Source organism: Anticarsia gemmatalis, chromosome 5 (genome assembly GCF_050436995.1).
Source record: "Anticarsia gemmatalis isolate Benzon Research Colony breed Stoneville strain chromosome 5, ilAntGemm2 primary, whole genome shotgun sequence".
Classification (NCBI taxonomy): Eukaryota; Metazoa; Arthropoda; class Insecta; order Lepidoptera; family Erebidae; genus Anticarsia; species Anticarsia gemmatalis.
In genome coordinates, this window is record NC_134749.1 from 11,917,084 (window position 1) to 11,942,753 (window position 25,670).

General features: G+C 35.8%; 1 protein-coding gene across 1 annotated transcript in view; it reads left to right on the forward strand.

The window, feature by feature from the left end:
- LOC142973196 (uncharacterized) overlaps positions 1 to 25,670 on the forward strand; it is a 62,840-nt gene that overhangs the window by 21,334 nt on the left and 15,836 nt on the right. Inside the window, exons 4-26 of the mRNA XM_076114811.1 lie at positions 11,745 to 11,914; positions 14,255 to 14,337; positions 14,769 to 14,891; positions 15,172 to 15,281; positions 15,384 to 15,481; positions 15,798 to 16,049; positions 16,414 to 16,535; positions 16,940 to 17,062; positions 18,579 to 18,772; positions 19,089 to 19,217; positions 19,598 to 19,754; positions 20,159 to 20,336; positions 20,810 to 20,914; positions 21,232 to 21,495; positions 21,740 to 21,827; positions 21,954 to 22,073; positions 22,358 to 22,485; positions 22,725 to 22,849; positions 23,212 to 23,356; positions 23,770 to 23,978; positions 24,412 to 24,557; positions 24,912 to 25,021; positions 25,296 to 25,429. Coding sequence (XP_075970926.1) covers positions 11,745 to 11,914; positions 14,255 to 14,337; positions 14,769 to 14,891; positions 15,172 to 15,281; positions 15,384 to 15,481; positions 15,798 to 16,049; positions 16,414 to 16,535; positions 16,940 to 17,062; positions 18,579 to 18,772; positions 19,089 to 19,217; positions 19,598 to 19,754; positions 20,159 to 20,336; positions 20,810 to 20,914; positions 21,232 to 21,495; positions 21,740 to 21,827; positions 21,954 to 22,073; positions 22,358 to 22,485; positions 22,725 to 22,849; positions 23,212 to 23,356; positions 23,770 to 23,978; positions 24,412 to 24,557; positions 24,912 to 25,021; positions 25,296 to 25,429 — 3,313 coding nt within the window. The remainder of the gene's footprint in view (positions 1 to 11,744; positions 11,915 to 14,254; positions 14,338 to 14,768; positions 14,892 to 15,171; positions 15,282 to 15,383; positions 15,482 to 15,797; positions 16,050 to 16,413; positions 16,536 to 16,939; positions 17,063 to 18,578; positions 18,773 to 19,088; positions 19,218 to 19,597; positions 19,755 to 20,158; positions 20,337 to 20,809; positions 20,915 to 21,231; positions 21,496 to 21,739; positions 21,828 to 21,953; positions 22,074 to 22,357; positions 22,486 to 22,724; positions 22,850 to 23,211; positions 23,357 to 23,769; positions 23,979 to 24,411; positions 24,558 to 24,911; positions 25,022 to 25,295; positions 25,430 to 25,670) is intronic.

A 25,670-nucleotide genomic window follows, 5' to 3' on the forward strand; every position in this document is an offset into this window, starting at 1 on the left:
ATTCACCAGACATTCGTATCACTACACAAACAGGTAAAGCTCAGACGGGGTTCAAAATACTATCAGATAAAGAAAGTAATAGCTACTAACGATAAACAATGATTGTGCTTTACCGCGGACAGGTGTACTGAAGAACCGCGAAGTAATTGGCAAGAGATACAAATACATGTATTGCTTGAACATTTGACAGTGTAACAAAGCCTAAATGATGATTATTGATGCCGTACAAGGATTATTGATGAATATACTTTTGTTACTTTGACTAAGGGCAATAATATTGCAGCTATATTTGCCATACGCAATGAAATATGGAAGTACCTAACACTTCTTGTTTTGCCATCACAAGATAAGTCTGTTCAGGCTTTAACTGAGAGTTGATAGACTTATTGTGACATTATTTACAGGATAATCTACTTGACACTTATACGTAAATGATAAAACTATGTCCTTTCTGACTAAAGTGTAAAAATAACTAAAAGTTTTAAAATGAATCTCTCTCGTAGAGTTTTTCATTTCTTATTTAAAGTTCTCATTTGTTCCCTCCCTGCTAAGATTAAACCCTACTTCCATTCAGCCATTTATCTCGCGCTCCGTCAAGTAATCTTTCTTAATACCTTCTAATATTTCTCTTCTCTGTTACCCGCTACTCGTGCCGTCGCATTTTCTTCAACACTTACGTCAGCGTAGTAATGTCATGATTTACTTTATAAATTATCCTTTTAGAGTGACATGAGATGGCCACAAGAGTGTTGTGTATAATGATAATGATGGGTCAGGTCTACTTGATTGTTATTATACTAACTTCCTTAACTTTTTCAGATTTATCGTTCTATATACTTATTTGTTTTTATCTTAATTCTTAATGTCCTAGCGTCTTTTCTAACACCTGAAAGGAACTGACGCACATTGCTTCTGTTCTATTTGACTTCAATTAACACAATCAGATCGATTACGGGCTGCGTCTGCGCACGTACAGTAATATAGATTGACTGATTACACTCGTTTGTAGCTGTTAGAACGCCCGCACAAATTGACGAGATTCATAATGGAATGTATTGCACGGAATCAATGGACTTTGATCTGAAGTATCGAACAATAGTCTCAACTCTGAAGTTACTTTACTGTCATCATCATTAGCCTAGCCTTACTTCCAAACTATGTAGGAGTCGGCTTCCAGTCTCACCGGATGCAGCCTTTTGCAGATGAAGCTGATTGCCACAACCCAGTTACCTGGGTTTTAAAACCCTTCGGTAAGACTGGTTGTCAGACTTTCAAGCTTCTCATTACTGTTAACGACTGTCAAAGATTGTGAATTTACGAAATTCTTTAATAATACGTCGCTAAGTCTCAATGTAGCGCCGGCCTATGGATTATATCAATATGGACACAAACTATACAGAGTGAAACAATCATGGCACTACTTTCATATGCTTAAATCCTGCTTTAGAGTTATTTCCTCTAAGCTCAAACGATATATTCGTGCAAACTTGGCAGCTATTGTTGACCGTGAAAATAGGTTTTCAGCACATAATACAGTTATGTAATATTCCGCATCAACACATTCCACGCTTGGCACGTTTTACGTGAACCCTGACCTTTACTGGAAAATGGAGTCTAAATTTATCTTCTGACATTTAATAACGTAGGTTTTACAGTAGTATTATATAATTTTTCGTATAGTTAGTTTTCATTCTAGGTGTGAAAGTCGTTCAAACTACCCAAAGGCCTTTAACGGGGCTGTTATTTTAACCATGCTCTACAAGCACAAAGACGCTCAGATTAATCACCACTACTTGGCCATCCATCTATGACTTGTTCGCGCTTTAATTGCTTTACCAGCAGATCGTTTACGGTGGACGCCTTACAGTAAAACATGAACCCCTGACAAACATTAATGGAAATTAACCTTTTGTAAAACTGAAAGTTCTAATGTCTGGTTCAGATGTCAAGAAGTTAACAAAACTGAAAACAGCCTCTTTTGCTTTCATCTTTGGCTTGGAGTGTAAAAGGTTAATTTTGTTACAAAAACTGGGCTTTTGAAGGGCGCTTAGGGTTAAGTAACAAAGCCAAGCACCTTTTTGTGTGCTGAAAGCTTAGACCTTAACGAGGCGTGATCATTAATGAGGAAAACGGATTAAAGTATCACATTATTTCGTGGAAAACAAGACTACAAAAAGTTACATAATCCTTTTTTCATTGCGATAGATTTTATCGTAAGAAATCTTTCTCCTACGGTAATATGGCGGCCAAACTAATCCCTTATACTAACAGTGGAATCTTCCAGCAAAAGCCGTCAAATTTGACCTTCAAGCCTTGAGGGCAAGAAGCTCATTCATGTTCTTTTACGTAGCTTTTACGACAACTTTCCCTGTTATTTTCCATCGTCCTTCGTATTTTGACAATGCTGTTTACTTTTCCTTTCTTGTACAATTACGTGAATTATACAATGTTGTATTGATTATGGAGCGGGTCCAATGTGGGTCAATAGTCGGTCGTTCTCACCGGCCACCGATAACCTGTACTCTTGTATCGATTACATTGACTTGCATGAACTTCAGTTACTCGAATGACTGCGTTATCTTCGCATTAAGGAGCTACTCGTGTTGTTTTTGCAGTATTATCTATTAAAGGGCAGTTGGGTGATTACAAATTACGTATAATAAGAATGGACTTATTCAAGTCAGATATAGGGCGTACCCTTCAAACAATGGCGGTATTAATAGTGCTGGATTACTTAGCGCACAGATACAAGCTTTTAGTGGGGTGATAGAACGTTAATTGGTCAACCAACACCCTCCCTGGTGTCTACAGCCCGAGGCAGAATCGAATTGAAGGTTTGATCTGCATGAGGGTGCATTGATTAAGATAATTGGATCCCCTACCGCCGGCTACAGATGCATCAGTCAGTCTGTCAATTGGTTTAATTTGTCTGGAAAACTGGACATAGAACCGTTAGAAAACCTTAAAATCTTTACTTTTTTGTCTAAAAAACTTAAGTTATGCCCGTAGTAAAATGTTTTATGACTGAAAACGTCTGCATAATGCTAAAAATGACAAAAAACGTTGTTAATTAAAGACTTAACTTTACAAAGGATTGTCATAATTCACTATTGTTCAAAACAATATGTATGTACAATAGACTTGCAATAGCAAAATTATAGGCACCGAAACGAAATCTTTCGAAACCTGCAAGTAACTGCCTATTTCGTAGGTAAGTTTTCCATCAAAGCCAGACATGCAATTAGTCTATTTATATCAGCTCGTCTCAGACGACCTTAGGCAAATCGTCGTTTAACTTTTTTGGTTTCTTTGGAAATTACGAAGGTTATATCGTTTATTTTGTACAATACCTACTTCATTTTCTTTTTTGGTAGTTCTAGCTGTTGCCGAAACCACTTTTCCTTTTCTCCAGTCATGGATTGGTCTTAAGGGGCCTACTTGAAGGGATCAAACACTACTACAGTTAATAGGGAGCTAGCTTCTCCGTATCTTACTTAAACGAAAGTGCTTCCCCGTAACGAGTTATCTGGGGGCACGGAAGTGCCCCCGCAAGTCGAGCAAAAAAAAAGCGGCACGGCCGTAACATCCTTTTCTCGAAGCAATTCGGGCTATTTTTGACACCCCTATAATTTCGTTGTGGATAAAACAAGAAGCCTGGATTTTCAGCAACTAATTAGTCATTGTATAAACACGGTATATTTAAAATTTCAGTCAATTTGAACCAGTAGTTTAAGAATGACAACTTGTTAAAATTTTGAATTTTGTCACTCACTGATTCACTGACTCACTGACTCACCGATCATCAAAAGTCTAAGGTACTTCTAGCAGACTTAGAAGCTTAAAATTGAGAATACAAATAGGGTTTAGTGTCTTAATCATGGGAAAAATTAAATATTTTCTAATTTCGGTCCAGTTTTCTAAATACACCAACTGCAACAATAACTTTGTAATCTATACTAATATTATAAAGCTGAAGAGTTTGTTTGTTTGAACGCGCTAATCTCAGAAACTACTGGTCCGATTTGAAAAATTCTTTCAGTGTTAGATAGCCGATTTATCGAGGAAGGTTATAGGCTATATATCATCACGCTACGACCAGTAGGAGCAGAGTACCAGTAAAAATGTTACAAAAACGGGGAAAAAATTGACCCGTTCTCTCTTATGTGACGCAAGCGAAGTTGCGCGGGTCAGCTAGTCCCATATAAATGTATAAGATTACAAGGTTACATTTGCAGCTAATGAATTATTATTACTGTAGAAAATAAAATAAATAGGTGTAAATAGGTACCTACTATATGAGGCATAACGGGGAGGGTATAGGGTGGGTAAGGGTGTTTAGCCCATGAAACTGAACAACATTCCCATAGGAAAATATGTTGAATTATGAAAAAAAAACGTCTTTCCATACAAATTGGACTTATGTTCGCTCTACAAAAAGAAGTGAGATGCCATCAAAAACATTCTGTAAAAACCTCAAGTCTCGCCGTAAAAAGTTGTAAGAGCGATATAATACCAAGTCGATTAATCTATTTAGTCTCTAATTAAAGGACCTTCTGTCTTAAGTTATTACGTATGTTATTATCATGCCAATTTAAAAAAAATACCTTTAAAACAAATAGATCGACTTGGTCATCGCAAGAAAACACAAATTCGCCATTAACATTTCAGGAGCATTAACTTCTCGTCGTGCTGTGTAGTGTGATACCTACTAATAATTATCTAATCATGCGATGGCCAGGTCGGTCTATTTGTCTTAAAGGTATTTTTTTTTAAATTGGCATGATAATAACATACGTAATAACTTAAGACAGAAGGTCCTTTAATTAGAGACTAAATAGATTAATCGACTTGGTATTATATAGATCTTACAACTTTTTACGGCGAGACTTGAGGTTTTTACAGAATGTTTTTGATGGCATTTATTTTATCTTGGGAGTAGAACATCGTTGACGAATTTATATTTCATTTCTGATATTTTCTATTTATCCGTGAGATACTAATATTATTCAGCTGCAAAAACAATGAAGTGTGATGACGTGGCTTACACTTATTTATGTGCAAACATACGTGTATCCTTTTTACATTTACAATGTTTTATTGCCATTGGAACTGGTTTCAGACGTAGGCTTTTGTATTTGTAAGTAAGTGTTAGTTATCATGAACTTTTTGACTTAGTAACAAGAAACAAATTATTGGCCATCATTTGAAGGAAATCAGGCATTTTATTCATACAAAGCCAATATCATAGGTAACATGGTTATTCCTCTTAAGTAATTGCAAGTGCAATTGTCAAGTACTAAGCCTAAAACAACATAAAACCAGACATACTCGGAATTTATGCAAGACAATATTTATTGAAGGTTACAACTGTATATATATTCGCTTAGCCTTTGTTCCAAACTATGTTGGAGTCGGCTTCCAGTCTCACCGGATGCAGCTGGATACCATTGTTTTACATGGAGCGACTGCCTATCTGACCTCCACAACCCAATATCTGGGTTATAACACGATACCTTCGGTAAGACTGGTTGTCAGACTTTCAAGCTTCTGACTACTGTTAACGACTGTCAAAGATCTTCGAAAATGACAGCCGGGACCCACAATTTAACGTGCCTTCCGAAACACGGAGAAACTCGATATGTATAAGATGGTCACCCATCCACAGAACAACCTCGGCAAGCATAGCTTAACCTCAGAGATCGATCTGCGCGGCTGTTGTCAACTAAGCCACGAGCTCCTCACTAAGCCACGAGCTCCTCAAGGTTACAACTGTATACAAGACTAATCTAAAACAAACGCAGTTTGCGTATTAATGAACACTTGTGCTAATAAAACAGCCGTCTTTAAGATTATGTTGTTTTTACTCAGACTACTTCAGTTTGTAAACTTTATTAGATTATAAGCATTATAAATTATTTTATTTGTAAAAAGCTTTTTTCTGCTCGACCCTTCGTTTGAGTAAAACAGGTTAAACAAACTATCTGTGTGCCAAATTGCATCAAGTCTCTTAGGTAGTTTTAGCGTGATTGAGTAACAATCATTCATCTTAAAATTAAGATAGATTTATAACACTTTTATATTACGATTGCCATTGTTTACCAATCAAGAAAAAATAAATTATTTTAAAGGTTTTTAATTATTACTTAACGAAGCAGTAAATTATTGTGGTTTGCAATCAGTCAAGGAAAATCGCCGTAATGATGTCGACGTTGACGACACTTGAAAATACTGACATATTTTTAAATTAGTGCAGTTTGTTGTCCTTGATTTCACACTATAAAATTTTATGAAGGTTTGACTGATAGTTGATTTTATTATCACACTTTATTTCTTTATATTTTACAGTGCTTTTGATTTTTACTTGTAAAATGAAATAAATGGGAATGCATCTTTAGCAACTTAGATCAACTATTGCGATACTTGATCTAAGTTGCTAATATTTATTCATATTCGCTTTAGTGTACCGTTGACTTAATTTATAAGTGTCTTCATATGCGTAGAATGTTTGATGTCTTTTCAACGTATAATATAAATATGAAGTTCCCTGTTATCAGAACGCTTTGATCTTTAAAAAGACAGTCAGTTACGATGGATCAAAAATTCTTGATGATTAATCAAAATGATCTAAGATCCAGACTAAGTTCAGCGTCCGAAGCGACACTAAGTACAATAGTAAATATCCCGATTTGGCGGCCATGTTGGCACGTGGCCAGCATTCCGGTCTGCTTCATAGTTAATACTAGATCACGCCATGTGCGTTGTCACATGGTGCTCTTTGATTTGTTTATACAACTTGATTCTTGTTTTCTGTAGACGCTAGATTTCAACACCTAGTCATTGTCTAGAAATTTACACTTTGTTGGATACAACTGAACATTTTTCTAAACAGTTAGATAGTTTTAAGACAGATTAAATTGCCAGACGGCTTCAGAACTTCAATTATTTACAGCAACGTTCTAAGTCCAGAGATAAAGCCTATATTTAACCCTATCTTAGGATACAAACGCAAAACAAAATAGGCTGATTTTTAAATCCAAGAATAGATGCAACTCAGTGGTATGAAAGATACGAGATCTCACGAAGAGAAACATATCGATTTACTAGAAGCGGGATTGCAAGACAGTCCTCTATAACTCAACACTCAAAATTCTAGGGGAACAGTCATTAATCTCTGTCAGTTTCCTTCCCTCCGATAGGGACTATGGACATTGTTCCGTCGTATACATGTTTGTATGTATGTATGTATGTCTATTCTCATTCATCAGTCTTATCGACGGATGCGTACGAGTATTTGATAATACATTCACCTTGGTTATCAATTAACTTATTTGTGGACCGATATTTAGTTTCAAAGTAATTATAATTAGGTATAATTAGTTCAAGATAGCCAAGATTACTTGAAGTCTTTAGTGATTCGTGACGAAAGGGAGAGCTTTGGTGTCGTATGAAGAAGAAAATTTTGAGCAATGTTTCCCCCCTATACTTTTTGGTAACGCTTCTCGCCAAATTGATATAAAATGTCTGATATGAAGGGCCGAAAGAGGGGAGGCGTGCTTAATCGTATCGCCGAGTGAAGATCGAATCTTATTTTATTTTCATCCTTAAACGCATTTTGCAGGAATTTTACAGAAATGTGCATAACTTTTTCTTGGATGGCGTCGTCTTCCTGTCGAGTAAATATCCGGATAAATATATATCCTCAAATTCTTATGACACCTTTAAAAATGCTTATAGTATAACTAATTTTAAGTAAACATTAATGTATAACTAACATTTTGCAAAATTTTCTATTACCCTATGTTAGAAACTTCAGTATAGTAACTTTTTATCGCCTTAATAGGTATCATTGTATTCCATTTAATACATTCTTCTCTCTCTTATTGTATTTGAATAACAAAATATTGTTGTTTATTACCCGGAATTGGACCAGTGCCCGTTAAATTAATAACGGCATAGGCTCGCCATTGTCATTCCTCATATTCATCACGTGCCAAACATCCGGAGATTTTCACAATGTATATTAAATTATAAATTAATATTGATTTATTAAGTAACTGATGGAAACGACTGCAAGAAAACAGAAACAAAAATAGACCCAACAGGACTTAAGCCAAAAACCGACCAGTGTTTTTTTCAAGTGAATTAAATATGAGACATTGCATATGTATGAATTCACAAAATATGAAGAAACTCTCCAGTCTTCGTCTCCGGTATTCCATTTCAATGTTTAAAGATGAGGATATTGACATTTCCAGACCTTTTTTTAGCAAAGGCAAGACTAAGCATTATGCCCATATATTACGATCTTATTTTCCTTTTCCACTATTTTGACTAAGAGCCATGTCTAAAGTTCAATTATCACTTTCTTAATAATTCTCCGAACGTCGATACGTCTGCGTACATTTCCATTAGATAATAACATTCCTATCACGATCAAACAATGCTATGAGTAATAACAGCGCTCTGTCCATCACAACTACAGTAAAAGAACTCCAGACCGCTCACATTCCTCGCGCGACAGAAATACTATAGACCAAAGGAAATGGGGCGCGAAATTCGCATAACTTTTCCTCAAAGTACTGCAGATGTATTACATAACTTGCTTGGAACGTTCTGGAATTAATAGTTGACGTTTTAAGGGCAGAATATAAAGTGTATTGTACTGCATTACGTCTATTTATTATACTTGTTTAATTGCGATTAAACATTTTTTTTGTTCTAACTTTAATCTTATTATGGTTAAATTGTAAAACTTACTTAAAGTTTGTTTTATATTAACAGTGATTGAAACAAGATTTTTTGCTTTTTATTTACAAAATAATTAAGCTTTTTAATATAATTTTTATCGTTAGTTACACTACGGTTTTTTCAATAAATCAAGACAGAGTCGACATACTTATTTTGAAAACGACAACCTAAAAACTCACATTTTTAACAAACAACAAAGCGATCATTAATATAGTTCCCGATAGCGCTCCAATTTAATAAGAGCACTAGCAAAACCCATCTCCCAATGTTTGACAAACGGTCTATAACAAAGTTTTTATTTGAAATCTCAAGTCTAGCAATAGCTAAATGTATTGACTGTTAGGTTTCGCACAAATGTTGGGAAATGTTTGTATGGAAAATCACCATCATGAATTTACGAGTCTTTGATCTTTAATGAATGTACAGTCTGATAGTTCTGAAGCTTTCCTTTCATACGCTGTGATTTTGCTATACTCGGGCCATTACAAACGTGCTACCTACGTCATAATCAAAAGAATAATAGGAGTGTGTTAATGTGCATGTGCGAGTGAGAGGATCTGATAAAATGACAATAGTGTAATGACTCGAATATAGTTATTTTTGGGATTCTATTGTGTGCAGTTTATAGCGGTACCTCTACTTCCATAGTTATATCTATTTTATCCTGTAAAAACCCGTACCTGTATGTAATGTTAAAGAAAAGGTTTACAGTCATACCTAACTTAATACATAATCAAATTGCCTATCGATAATAGGCACTATTTCCACAAATATACACTAACAAAGAAAAATGTATTCTTAATTTCCCTTTCTAAGAATGTTTTTCGCCTTTTCAATAGAATTATTAACATGTCTATCGCATTGAATAACTTTATTATACTCATTGTAATGATAAAAAAACTAATATAAGCAGTTAAACTAGTCATTGTTGCTGCTAAATTCCTTTATATTGTGTGTAGTTGAATTGTATTTATTCGCACATTAAAAGAAAATTGTATTAACTTACCGAATTGAAACGGAAACTACGCACTAATAGAAACATTTTATAAAACTTTGAAACAGAAAGCGTTCGCGGACATTTCATAAAATTAAAGTATAGTAGTACATGACCGATAAATACACAGCACATTGTCTTATTTATGACGAGAAAAATATATTAAAAATGTAATTGCATATACATGCCGCACGTTCTTGCAAACAATTTGAGATAATTATTTTATATTTATAGCAAAAGCGCAGTTTTTCATTATAATAGTGATTAATGTTACTGTAAATCATTATTTATAGTATTAAAATACTTAACACAATATACTTTCTCATTACTTCTCAGACATTAAAATGTATTAAGTGTTACGTTTATGCGACATTTCTAAAAAGCAAGTTTTAGCCAACATTTGAGTCATAAAATCAATCACTCAACAGATGCATCCCACATATTGCAATTTACCATCGATAGTACAAAAGCCGGGTTGTTGGTCAATATTGCGGCGACGTCACGAGTCTCGGCTGCGCGCGCACCCGTCCGAATGACCTTTACGTGATAACTGATACCGGTACAGCTTTCAGGCTTTGATGGCTTTTATACTGATGTTACTTATGCTTTATTCCCACGGAGTTGAGGATATCACGTAGTAATATTAGTAGGGAAATGCTTTTATAAGATTGTTATATCTGAGCTGGTCTTTGCAAGGAAAATGCCGATTAGATTTATAGGTTTGGTTATGAAGCGTGCATTGCCGGCTTTCTTATCTTCATTTTACTACAGTATGTGTATTGTTATCATAAAATGCTTAACAACATAACAACATTGAATGATTTGGGTAACATTGACAGTGGGAATTTGAACTAGTTTCGATTATTTTTTCATATGAAACCAACACAATTGATAAAGGTTCGAATTCCCACTGTCAATGTTACCCAAATCATTCAAAGTTACCCAGGTTGACTGTATTCAAAGCAGTGAGTTGTACTTTATTTAAAACTTTGTTTAGTGTCAAAAATGTGAATCTAGCGGTCGGTTTCACACTTGCGGATTAATTGCCTGATAGTCTAACCCATTAATAAAACTGATAAAAATATACAAACTATTATATATAAAGAGAGTCATAACGTTTACTCGTGTTCAGAGATCAAGAATTTTTTTTTTTTCATTTTTTTCATTTTTTAAAAAGACAACTCCCGCACTAAGAATTGCTCTTGTGTCGCGGGGACTTTTACAAACATACAAACAACGGACACAAAGCACAACCAGACCCGAAACAATTATTTGTGGATCGCACAAATAATTGCTCCGTGTGGGAATCGAACCCACGACCTCCCGATGCAGTGGTATCGGCGTGGTGACCTAAACCACTGCGCCACGGAGGCAGTCAAATTTATTATTCAGAATATTTACATAACAATGCCGATGTTTTGTCTATACTTTCTTGATATACAAGAAAAATATTGCGCAAAGTGACACACACATACTTATTATAAACGTCCCTTCAGAGACAAAATGATATAAAATTGAACCAATATCAAGTCGCTTAGGCTATTATTGTACTAAAGTTGCGATATGTTCTAACAGGGTCATGTGCTGCGAATCAGTCTTCAATTGAATGATTGTATAAAATAGCAACCGGTATATGCGTGTCAGGGGACTGACAGACAAAATAGTGTGGAGATTGTAAGACTTACATAAATAAATTGGCAGTCTCGTTAACAATTTAGTTGTTAATAGTAGTAGCAGAAAATGATCAAGTTTATGAACAATTATCTAATGGTATATGATGGTACATAACCTTTCAGTAGTCAAGCGAAACAATTAATATTTTGTTAGTAACGGATTCTTATAGAAATCTTAAAGTCTATCCTTATTTCAAAGAATTATATCGGCAACTTGCAAACAGCCTTTACACTTCACACAAAAAGACATAGCACGCATAATCAAGACACTAGTTTTAGAATATCCTTCTAATTAGTTGCTTTACTAAAAAACTATCTTTCTTCCACAGAGACACCCACCAGATCGACCTGCCAGCCTTCGGCCGCTATGCCACCGGCATCTTCTTCCTCGACAAGCTGCATCATCAGGACATCGAGAAGAAGTTCGGAGAGCTAGCCGAGGGTCTCGGCCTCAAAGTCCTGTGCTGGCGCACTGTACCTACCAATAACTCTACTATTGGTAAGATAAAAACATATTTGTCTGTCTAAAATGTTCAATGTATCGTTCGTTTCCATATTTCCCGCATGAAAGGGTTTTTCATTATTTGTGTACACATCTAGTTTTCGATATTTTGTGATCAGATTTTTTAGATATACAGAGCCATCTAGTGTTGAAGTTGGTGAAATGCAAATTCAAATCAGTTGATGAAATTCAAAATGGGAGAAAAGAAATGCATTTTTTTATTAAGTCTTACGTAATGATGTTGTTATGGGAAATTATTACTAGTAAGAATAGTTACGTGGTGTAATAGACTTTACCTCATAAAAATATTAATTATCCAATAAATGATGGTTTTCATGAATTTGCATTTATCAACTTTTGCAATATTGTTGCTCTAGTTTCTTGATTTTTGTTTGTTCAATCAAATTGAATTTTAGTTGTATTTACTGCATTTGATCAATGTTGAATGTAACTTAGGAATAATTACTTCACACATTAATTTTACGTAAATAGGTATCTAAGAGTTTAGCCAGATTTCCTTTTAGAAAATTCAATACATTTCGCGGTCAATAACTTGTGGTATAATTGATTAATTATTTGATTAAAATTTTACGCTTTTCTTAGCTAATTTCGACTTAATTAATTTTGCTTGTTAACCTATAATAAACCAATGCCCTGAATATAAATTCTAGGTATTATACTAAAGTCTTATGACCTTGTTTCGTGAGAGCAAGGCAAGCAATTTCATGTAATTATAATATTAATTAAGCACTTTTTGAAATGAGTTTGGTGTTACAAGGTTTATTCAACCCGTATTATACCTACTATAACAGTTTTACAGAGAATATTGTATGACTACATACTTGCTACGTCGTTTTACTTAGCTAGAATTTAAAAAGACCAGACTCTACTGACCTTAGGAGAATCATAGTGCATTAACTTAGTATAAATATATGTTAGTATAGAGTTCTTCAAATGGGAGGGTATAGGTTTTTCAAAGGTCGGCGGCGCGCGTATGTTGCGTTTGGTGTTGCAGGCATTCAATAGGCCTCGGTATCCGCTTACCACTAGACAAACCGTGTGCTGGTTAGCTACTAGTGATAAAAAAAATATACGCATAAAACTTTTTTATAAAATATGTTATCCACATGAAACATTGATCAAACGCAGTCATAAGTAAATTCTTTCAAATGCATGATAGGTGTATTCAGTTTCATTATTTACCAAAGGGAAATATTACTAATGAAAATTATCTGTTGAATCTGTAGTTGAGAGCCTTCTTTATCATCTCTATTACTTAAGAAATGTTTCTTAAAAAGTATAACGAAAAAAAGAACTTATATTATTATGAAGATAAGGTATACCCAGTTATGTCAATAAAACATGGTTGAATAATTTCAATTTGAACAATGACCGCCATTTCCAATATTGGAAAACGATAAAAAGGCTCTCAGCTCACAAGTCATAGGCTGAATGGAAATCATTATATTGTGTTGTCAATCATTCGATCTTGAGTCTCGTTCGATATAAGACCAGTTTCGGCGTTGCGATTTTTGTTTGCGACTATCATTGCAGGTCGCACACGTAGTAAAGTCGGGTCGTAAAGGCTGACGCGGTCATGCGATGCTTGACCAAACGGTTTGTTCGATTTAACATCCAATATCGGCACTACACGAAATGGAAATAGTTCAGCAATACTTTTTTTTGTATCTTTTATTCACGTGTCTATTTTGAGGCACAAATAATGTGTGGTACTTCTGAAATACATTTGTATTGTTTTGCAATTCTATTCCGTGTGGTAAGTTTTAATTTTACATTTCTCAGAGTATCCACTGTTTTCTAAAACCTATGGTCCCGATAAGTACTAATTATGGTACAAGTTTTTTGCTTTTAATTATAATTTGCAATGTTAATAAAGTGGATACCCTTGGAAATTAAATAATGGTACGTCTTAAGCATCAAACTAATTAATATTTTTGATACTTGAGAAATAAGAAACAGTTCATTAATTTTGTGAAATTAAATGTTAATTAAACTTAAGATTCTTAAAACAAGTAGTCTTAAAACAATGAAAACTAATAATTTGAAGTTCTTGCTGGAATCTTAAGTTAATTACATCATTAAGTCTGAAGCCAGTCTTGGTCATTAAACGACGCTTAAATGGTTATTTTCACCTTCAATCATTCGAATGCTCATAAATGTCACCATATGTTCAGAATAATTACACGTTACATATAACTTGAATGACATTTGTAGACCGCATTCGAGCCATTTGAAGTGTTCTAGCATAATTAGTATAAGGTGTATACATACTCCCCTTGGGGAAGTTAGTAATGGGCTGTTTTGGCTCGCTTTCAGGTCAGGTGGCTCGTAACTCGGAGCCCTTTATGCGTCAAGTGTTTGTTACCGGCGATAGTGAGGACGAACAACTTGCCAGGCAGGTAAGACCAAGCGGGAGCGACCACACTACGGTACAAAACGAGTATGAATTTGCAATCACGTACTAAAGTTGCGAATTCATTCTCTCGCGGCGTTTTAGTTAGAGGGTTTAGACGTAAGGAACTCTTATAGGTGTTTTTTCAGATCGTTGCGTGAGCAGCCGCCTGGAGCGTCCGCTTCGTGTCGAACGTAAATTTTACACTCCCTAATACGTTATTCCCTATGGGATGTTTGTGGTTCAAAGTTAGTTCTATAAATTAAAAATAAAGGCCAATGACCTCATCAATCAATAGCTTAATTATGCCAATTTACATATTAATAGTGGTACTACAAAGTAATATATTTCTATTGTTAGCTACACTTTCTTTTGGCCACAAATATTCTAGCATAATGAAGTGTTTGCAGGATCTGGAGTGTGTGTGCGTGTTTTCAGATCTTTGTGCTGCGCAAGCGCGCGTCACACGAGCTGGTCGTGCCCGGAGCAAGGTTCTATATCTGCAGTCTCTCGTTGAAGACTGTCGTGTACAAGGGACTTTTGACTTCCAACCAATTATGGGTAAGATACCTTTATTTTATAATAATACGCAAAGTTATTTTTTTATTATGCAGATGCATTTTATTGCTGGTAGATTGATTTTCTTGATTGCATTGATTTTTAGGTTTAGGTTTTGCATACTTAGCTATATCTGTGTAATTAGAGAAGAAGGTAGGCCATTATTAGGCCAAACTCAGTAATTTATGACGACAAAAATGTAATCCATAGTAGATTTTTCTTCTCTTGTGACTTTTATACTATTACGTATAATGATATTAATTGTTTCTGACATTCTGTTTAGGAATACTTCAAGGATCTGTGCAACCCAGCGTTCACAACTTACCTAGCGCTGGTCCACACCAGGTTCTCCACCAACACCTTCCCAAGCTGGGAGCGCGCACACCCCCTGAGGTAAGAACTAATATACATCAGTTTATAGTGAAATTGTGCGAAAAGGAGCGTAACTTTTACATTTATATTATTTTTAAATTTCTGATGAATGTGTATTTCCAGGGTTCTTGCGCACAATGGAGAGATAAATACGTTACGCGGTAATGTGAACTTGATGAAGGCTCGCGAAGGTGTTATGAAGAGCGAGCTGTTTGGAGATGGTAAGACATCACTAAAAATGTACATAACAGACCTCCTATAAACCTTAAACCGGAATATAATAAGTCTAACGATTAAATAACCACCTTAAATCAACATTCATAAGATTCCACTACAGCTGTTGTAACAAAAATTCTACGTCACAGGGATCTGTCATCACACAAATTTTATTTTTTATGGTAATCGAACCTTTGATGCCATATCTACAGTAGTAGCCAAAATACAACACCGACTAAGTTTGTAAACCAATCATTACACGACACTCATCAACATTAAAACACTTAACACCTTCAAATAATCTGTATCTATTCCCATCAGATCTGAAGAAACTATACCCAGTCGTAGAGCCGAACCTCTCAGACTCGGGCTCAGCTGACTGTGTCCTCGAGTTCCTCCTGCACTGTGGGCAGCGATCCCTGCCTGAAGCCGTCATGACGATGGTGCCTGAAGCGTGGCAGAACGATGCCACCATGCCTAAGGAAAAGAGGGACTATTACCAATGGGCCTCGTCCGCTATGGAGCCCTGGGATGGACCTGCGCTTGTGTCTTTTACTGATGGACGGTATATTGGTGAGTAGAAACTTTAATAGGTAGTAGTTGCGTATTTCGAAACATGTTTAGCTGTTTGAGGTTATAAAAACTAATTGCGTTGTTCAACCTATTGTAAAAAGATTGTATTGTATAAAGATTCCACAAAATTGTCATTCGGATTCGTTTATCGTTTAACGTGCTGTTTGGTTGAAGTTCTTGGCGTGGAGTAACTAATATATGCAACAAAAGTATTTCAATAATTTGCTGGAGTTCCTCTTAAGTACATAGTGATCTTAAAGATTCGTATTTCTAAAAAGGTTTATATATAGTAGCTAAACTGTAAAATTCAGGATCAATTAAACTGAAGTGTGTAAGTAATTAAACTGTGTCTTGTATATTTCAGGTGCGATATTGGACAGGAACGGTCTGCGTCCGTCTCGCTTTTATGTCACCAACGAAAACATTCTTGTTATGGCGTCCGAAGTAGGCGTGTACGATGTCGACCCCGAGAAAGTCATACATAAGGTAAATAATCTAGTTAACTTAGCTAAACCTAACTACTTACTATAGAATACAAGGTACACACTTCGATTTTGATACTCATTTGTCAAGTAAAACCTATGTCATCTCTAGAAAAAATTGTGGGGCGATTCTCTACCACTATCGGCAGCCGGTTAGTTATCGAAATCTTGCACAAAAATCTGATCAGCGCCTGTAGCGGGCGCCGTAGGAACTATTTTTACGGTGCATTCTAAATGTCAAATGCTTGATACTTCAAAGTGCCGACTGTAGAGAATCGCAATACTGTTAAAAAAGAAACGAAATATACAACCGGTTAGCTGTTTTTTTCTATCAAGACCGAAAAAAATGCTGTAAGTTAATTTTATTCTCAAAAAAATATCTGATTAATTACTGTCTTATGTTTCCAGAGTCGTCTGAAACCCGGTCGTATGTTGCTGGTAGATACAGAAGAGAAGAAGATCATTCAGGACGTTGAACTCAAGATGGAGATCGCTCGTAGTCGACCACATTCAGACTGGCTTCAGGATAAGGTGACGAAAAACAATTAATTAAAGTTCATTATGTTATTAGTGGGTTATTACTGTTTGGTACAGATTTTATTGCTTACCTTTACTTTATAAAGTTGACGCACAGAAAACAATATTGATGAATTACTTTTTTCATTTTATGGGCAGTGTAAGTAAAATTATATTGACTTTTTACTTAAATTAAATCGTATGTACCACTCTTATATAGTCCGTGACAATATCTTAACTTCAGACACGGATACGCCTAAATGATGCCTACATTGGCCGCATTTGTGTCTTCAAAAGAGACTGTAATAAAATCTGGATTTAACAATGATTAAGTCTACTCTCAAACATAATATATTTATTGTATTGTAACTTCATATACATATTTCTTTATTAAATACTGTTCATTTTAATGTGTAATATTTGCACATACATTTTACATACACATCAGCACATATACACATGTTAAATACTTATATAAACTACATTGACATAAGCTAAACATATATTTCTCTTTTCTATGCATACGTCCGGGCACATTGTATACATTTATCAGATGGTGAGTTCGTAGCATGGGGATTGTCGAGTTTATTTGCTTTGAAGACTCAAACAGATTTATTGATAACTCTGTATGAGCCTTAAGAGTGTCGCTATAACTATATAAATAAAATATTGTATGGAATACAAGCTTAAAACATTGATTTTATTTTTTTTTCTAATTAAAAATACAGAGTTTATAGCTCGTGTCTACCCGCAAAAATTTACAAATACGTACGCGTACGTGCGTATACACGATAGTAACTTGCAAAACTTATTATAAGAAACTGATGTACATGTTTCGTCGTACATATTATGACGTGAAAAAATAATTCAGTTTAATGGTCGTCCGTCATTAAAAATGTGTATCTATTAAAAATCTAAAGTTTTAAGCTTATATACCATGCTACTTATTTATGTAGTTACATACTACGCATGATTTAACAAAAGGGCTTCATTTAACAGGATTTTATTTTTATTTGTGTTGTAGTCCACGACTGAAACAATTTACAGGTGTCGTCGTGTTAGGCGTATTTGATTTTTGAGAGGCTTAAAGGAGATATATAAAAAAAAAACTTTAGCGAATTTCACTTTGTGTTTGGCTTGAAATTGTTTTGAAACAGCTTTTGTTAGTGATTGATTGGCTCAAAATTTTACTTTAGAACCCGAAAATACTTTAGAAATTTTACTTTAAAGACGTCTCAACAAAATAATAATAAAGTCTAGGCAACTAATTAATGGACTATGATAATTTTAATTTCGTACAACAATCTTAGATTTCCCGTAGTATTTGCATAGAGTCTGTTTATCTACAGTACAATTGCCAACCAAATAACAAAAATCTCAATACGTAGCATTTAACTTAGTCATTCGGAATACAGCAGTAAACCGTTACGAAGAAGACGAAATACGAAAAAAAGCTATACAGCGTGTACTATAACCGTTAAACCTCTAAAATAATTTGATCAATTTCAATAACCAACTTTACAAATTATAGATAACAATGGAAGACATCCACAAGTCAGTAGCGCCGGAGAACGGCTCCACGGCTCTAGTAGCTAACGGCACCAACGGCACAAATGGCCATGTGAACGGCTCCACCATCACCGGGCTGGGTGACAAGCGGCTTGGACTGTTCGGGTATACGATTGAATCTATCCATATGCTGTTGCTGCCTATGATTCAGAATAAGTAAGTATTGTTTAAAGTAATTTCATTTTAAACCCGACCTTTGTATAGTTAATGGTTGATTTTAAGTTCAACAAAAAATCGATTTGAGGTATCTTTTTTGTTAAAGCAAGGAAAATAACAGTAAAATATAATTATCTCATCTATAGATTTAATGCAACACAAATTTACCACAATACAGTGCTTTTAGATAATAAAGCAAGTGTATTTTTTTGTCTTATTATAATAAAAAGAAATTGGGTGAAAGGCACTTAAATAAAATCGTAGTTAAAATAGAGCGATTTTAATAATCGTGTTAATTTTCTATTTATTATTACAGGAAAGAAGCTCTCGGCAGTATGGGCAACGACGCGCCTTTGGCATGTCTGTCGCAGTTCCAACCGCTGCCCTACGAGTACTTCAAACAGTTGTTCGCGCAGGTCACCAACCCACCTATTGATCCCTTCAGGTAAACCTTGCATATTACTTACCTTGCAGGTAACACTTACAAATCCTTTCGACTATTGAACTGTTAGGAAAAAGGATTCTACCATATATTCACAAGTATTAAAAGGTCCAAAGGACTTTTCATGGTTTACCGAGCAGTTTTCGTTGCTACCTATAAGTGAAACATTAAATATTATCATTGTCATAATTATATCAGGCAAATGGCGTTCACTGGACCTGGTTCAATGCCCACATCCAACGCACGCAAATATTTATTTATCTTCCTTACAACTATCTTTACAGGTCTGTTCCAAATGCGACAGTGTAGCATATTTATAATGTAACTTAGTATTTTAATATGTACTTGTATAATATTAAAATAGATGTTTTTTGTTAATACAGAGAGAAGATCGTAATGTCACTGCTGTGCCCCATCGGTCCAGCGCCGAACATTCTCCAGCCGAGCGCGGAGTTCGTACACCGACTGTTCTTACCACAGCCTATCTTATCTTTGCCTGATCTACATGCACTGAAGCACACTACTCACCGTGGGTGGAAGGTAAGTCACAAAGGCAAGACTATGTTTGTTTAAAACTGTAGGTGTATAATATACATGCGGGTAATTTATGAGCATATATATTACAGGTTCTAAATACAACTTTACTAATGTTAATTCTCGTCGCGTTTAAGACCTGTAGCACGATTCTCTACAATTGGAACCATTCAGTATTGAGAGGACATTTAGAATGTGCTACGACGCCCGCCAGAGGCGCTGATTGGCATTCAATTTTTTTCGATTACTAACCGGTTGTCGGTAGTTGATAGAGAATCGCGGTACTGTTTATCTATTTTGTAATATATATGTTTAAACCGCGATAGATTCTATATAACTACTTAAAATGTTGTAACTGACCTCATTCCATATTAAATCATCACTGACTTATTTTGTTATATATTTTCCAGACCAAAGTAGTAGACTGCACATTCGACATCGCAGACGGCGCGGGAGGGCTGGAGGCCGCGTTAACCCGCATCTCCAGCTCGGCGTACAGCGCGGCCTCGGCTGGCTTCCAGCTGCTCGTGCTCAGTGACCGCGCCGCCGGGCCCAGCCGCGTGCCTGTCAGCTCACTACTGGCGCTGGGTAACGGACTCATGTATTCTAAACCGATTTATAAACTTTCGAGTTGAGTTAAAGTTGTACAGATGACTGTAAACCAGATAACTGTAAGCAAATGTCTTCAAAACTTACCCCCGGTTTCTAAAGTACATTTAATCACGGTATATCTATTCAATAGCGTTTTGTTTATATGAGTTTTATCGCTATTGAATCGATAAACTACCGTTAAATGTAGGCAGAAACCGGGGGTTAGACAGCTAAATTAACAAAGAGTGTATAGAAACTGGCCCTGTCGTTCACGGAATTAAATTGAAATACATCATGAAATCTTAGCATCTTTAAGCATAAAGACAAATTTATAATAACTTCCACAATAACTGATTTTTATTTAATTATGAGATAAAATAATATAAATTTTAGAAAATAAGTTTAAAGTTACCCCTAAGAAAGCTATATTTTACCAGCATCATAAAATAATCATCAACTTTACCTTCCAGGCGCTGTCCATCATCACTTGATTGAGACTCGTCAGCGTATGAAAGTGGGCATCATCGTTGAAACAGCTGAAGCGAGAGAAGTTCACCACATGTGTGTGCTCCTAGGTAAAACTACGTAATATTATTATCTTTAAAAGTAAAATAGTAGACTAACTTTACGGAACTAATATACTAGTGGATCATTTTCTTTTCATACTTTTTTAGCCAAAAGATGAATGATTAATATATTTTCTAATGCATAGTTTCTAATATACCAAAGCAGTAAAATGTTTTTTTAGCAACATATTAAACGGTCGTTCTATCATGTACGAACAGTCAAAAGAAAATGAATTGAACATAATATTGTGATCATCCGTCAAGACATTCTCTAAAATGCCAATATGAAAATCTACCACAAAATAAATTCTTATTCAATTTCCCAGGTTACGGCGCAGACGCAATCTGTCCGTACCTAGCCTTCGAGCTGGCCTTCTCCCTGCGGAACGACAACATCCTGGACCCTAACTTGTCCGACGACGACATCTACAGGGCCTACCAGGGCGCCATCGAGACCGGGCTCGCCAAGGTCATGGCCAAGATGGGCATCAGCACGCTGCAGTCTTATAAGAGTGCGCAGATATTTGAGGCCGTCGGTCTTAGTGAGGAAGTTATTGATAAGTGCTTCAGAGGAACACAGTCTAGGATTGGTAAGTGACGTCTACCGCCATTAAATGTAGCTACTAGTCAGTAGGAAAGTTTTCTAAATAGTGTTAAAGTAATATCCTAGATTCTTGATATCGCATGCATATGCTTTCTCAATTCATAAGAGATTATATGACAATGAGAATGGAGTGATTAATGTATTGAATTTGTTTAATGTTTGTGTCACAATTAAGTAGACATACAAACCTTTTATATGCAATATTCATAAATTATAATATTGATTTCCAGGTGGCGTTAACTTCGAGATATTGTCAAAGGAAATATTCGACAGACACGCGATGACCTACGGCGAAATTACAGATGCCTTAGTCTTGAGGTAAACCACACTTAATAAAAGCTTGGAACAAATAACGCACGATACAAATAGTGATATGATTATATGTTTTCATCAGAATATATTTTAGGTAATATATGTACTTGATTTCTATATTTGGTTTTATAGGAACCCTGGCAACTACCATTGGCGTGCGGGTGGAGAGAAGCACATCAACGACCCGATGTCAATCGCCAATCTACAGGAAGCCGCGCTTAACAAGAGCAACTCAGCTTATGATAAATACAGGTAATATTACCAACAATTTGAATTGAATTGAATTAAAGCAAGAAAGTCCCGCTATTCCTATGAGACAGTTAACTTTAGAAAATCTAATAACTCTACATTATATTGCCACTAGCTTCAAGTATTAAAATCATGGGGCAGCAATACTTTTAAAGTTATTTTTTATTTACATAAGTATGTATAATCCACAAATGACTGATACAAGAAATACTAAATTAATCAGATATTATAGCAATATTTATTTTCAGTAGGTCTATTTCACTAATTAATTATAATTATGTTCACAGGGAGAGTGCTTTAGAATCAGTTCGTGCGTGCACACTGCGTGGACAGTTGGAGCTTGTCAAACTAGACGAGCCTATCCCTATCAGCGAAGTGGAGCCCGCTTCTGAAATCGTCAAGCGATTTGCTACAGGTAACACATTATTTACTTCCCGTTAGAAGATATTCTGGTCATAGGCGAGTGCCTACTCGCCTCTTTCCTTCGTTACACCACACCTGTTATGCCAAAAATGCAATAGTTTAGTCGAAAACTTGGTTTTACTGTGAGTTTAAGTTTAAAAAGTATCACTTTGTAAATACCACTTTAACAATCCAGTAATAAATATGACGTTGTATTCACAGATTTCGTTTACAACTAACTTTATATTTCAGGCGCCATGTCATTCGGTTCTATATCTCTGGAGGCTCACACTACATTGGCTATCGCTATGAACCGCATCGGCGGCAAGTCCAACACTGGAGAGGGTGGTGAAAATGCTGACAGATATCTTAACCAGGTATACACTTTTTACATGTACTATTAAAACTACTAAATAAATCTATGAATTCCTAAAAACAACTGAAAAACAAAAACAATCTCAACTGTCAAAAAAGATCAGTCAATATTTTGACTATATCCTTTTTTGTAAAGTGAGACTTACAAACTCGTATTCCAAAATATAATTAAATCTGCAATAAGAAGGCGTAGTAGACTCAATCATTCATTAATTACTGGAAAAAGCTCTTTCCCAGCAGTGAGATAATTATGAGTCTAGATTTTGTTAAATCCATAATTTCTATACTTTCTACAAAAATATATGAACAAAGAAACCATGTTATCATGAGAGTATAATTAACAGAAACATAATCATTCCCCCAGGACCCCGAGTTCAACAAGCGCTCAGCCATCAAGCAGGTAGCGTCCGGTCGGTTCGGCGTCACGGCGTCGTACCTGGCGCACGCCGACGACCTGCAGATCAAGATGGCGCAGGGGGCCAAGCCCGGGGAGGGAGGGGAGCTGCCCGGTAAATAACACTACTACATTATGTTTATCATAATAAAACATTAGCTTATAAAAGTAACATAGCGGGGGTCTGAACGAGTAATCTGAGTATAACTGATAACACAAGGATCTATTTGTAATGGAAAAAGTATTATTAAAAGTATACAATTTGTTATTATTTAATCAAACATCATCATTCTAAGAGTCAGTTCATATGAACTTTACTACTGTTATATCGTAATAAACTAGAAGCTGAAATTGTATAAGGTTTATTAGAAAAAGGGATTATTTTAACGTATTGAAATAAACAAAAAAATTTGCTTCCTTAAAACTAGAAACTCCAGCTCTACTGACGAAGTTTTCAATTCTCCACGGAAATGTAAATATCTTACTTAAACATTTCTCTAAATTATAACGTTTTAAATTTTTCTTCAGGTTACAAAGTAACAGAAGACATCGCAAAGACCCGTTGTTCGGTTGCCGGTGTGGGTCTTATCTCTCCGCCTCCTCATCACGACATCTACTCCATTGAGGACTTGGCAGAACTCATCTATGACTTGAAGTGCGCTAACCCTAGAGCCAGGATATCTGTCAAACTGGTGTCTGAAGTCGGAGTCGGTGTTGTCGCTTCAGGAGTAGCTAAGGTAGGCGATTTTTTGATACTTAGTAAATAATCAAACATTTATTATTGTCTAATTTTGAACTACATGAAGACTCTTATCTATTTGATGACCTACGGTTAATTTGGCAACATTGACATTTTTTATTTATTTAAAACTTAATATACAAATTTGTATAAAGGCGCCTTAACCTTACCTCCCCTTCTCTTGTACTTTGCTGACCGTATTTCGCTGAAAGTTGCCTAAAAACCGTTACTGCCATACTTTCTACTCTAAGCTTGATTGATATGATTACGCATCTAGAGTATATCGTACAGTACCAAAGGCTCGTACGTAAACTGTACAGTAGTACATCTATCACGTACTTAACCGACATAATATTACTTCATACACCGTATAATATCCTATCTCATTAATGTCTAACACTAATTAATAATAAACATTATCATTTGTCCAGGGTAAAGCCGAGCACATAGTGATCTCAGGGCACGACGGCGGCACCGGCGCTAGCTCGTGGACGGGCATCAAGAGCGCGGGCCTGCCGTGGGAGCTCGGAGTGGCAGAGACACATCAAGTGCTTGTACTCAACGACCTTAGATCTAGGTACTTACGCGTTTTTTTGTTTGACTAAGATCACCAATTTTGTTGTGCAGTTGTGCCGAAAACCACCTCATCTTCCTCCGGCACTGTTATCTGTAGTAAATGGTCGCGGTTGCCACTCCCGCAATAGGCCTTTTGAGCCACGAATGAAAGTGCACTAATTCTACCTGATGCCACCTTAAACATCTGCAATAGATGTTATACAAGCCGATGATGTAATGTGCCGAATAATGGCCACATGTGTATGTAGATAAGAACATTCTACGAGATGTTAGAGAATTCTAGCCGTATTGTATTGAGTTAGAAGTTTTAGATAAAGGGGATTGTAAACATTACTTACTTTGTGTTTTCTTTCAGAGTGGTAGTCCAAGCTGACGGTCAAATCAGGACAGGTTTCGACGTGATGGTAGCTGCGTTACTCGGAGCTGATGAATTCGGCTTCAGTACTGCTCCACTTATTGCACTAGGTAACATACGTTTATATACCTCTGCCTGCATCTTTGAGCACCGGCGTATTAAATAATAAAACGTATGAGGAACTTTGGCATTAGTTTGAACAATTAGCGCCAGTGTCAAGACTTTGGGATAAGTGTTTGATAGAATATCTGATGCATAAAGTATCAGCGAATGTATGAAAAAATCAACCCTTCCCCTTAATAAGCTAACTAATATTTATAGTAGTAGTTAGTAGTTCAATATCTCGTGCATAATGTTATCATAACCTCAACTATTTTCCTCCAGGTTGCACAATGATGAGGAAGTGTCACCTGAACACATGTCCCGTGGGTATCGCGACACAGGACCCTGTGCTGCGCAAGAAGTTCGCCGGCAAGCCCGAACATGTCATCAACTATCTATTCATGTTGGCTGAAGAGGTAACACTAGTTTCAAATAACCTAAAGATAGTTTCCACATAATAAAACACATTCAACTATTTTATGTAGAGTTACTAGAAACGTTTTTATGTAAACATATGTGATGAACAACGTTTTGGCTGACATATTTATCGTTTTGAGATTAATTTTCAAGTTGATATCGTATGCCAGCTATAATAACGCTAAGCCAAATTGCCTAGTCTAATCTGCACATCGTTATTTTAACGCAACTAAATCAATA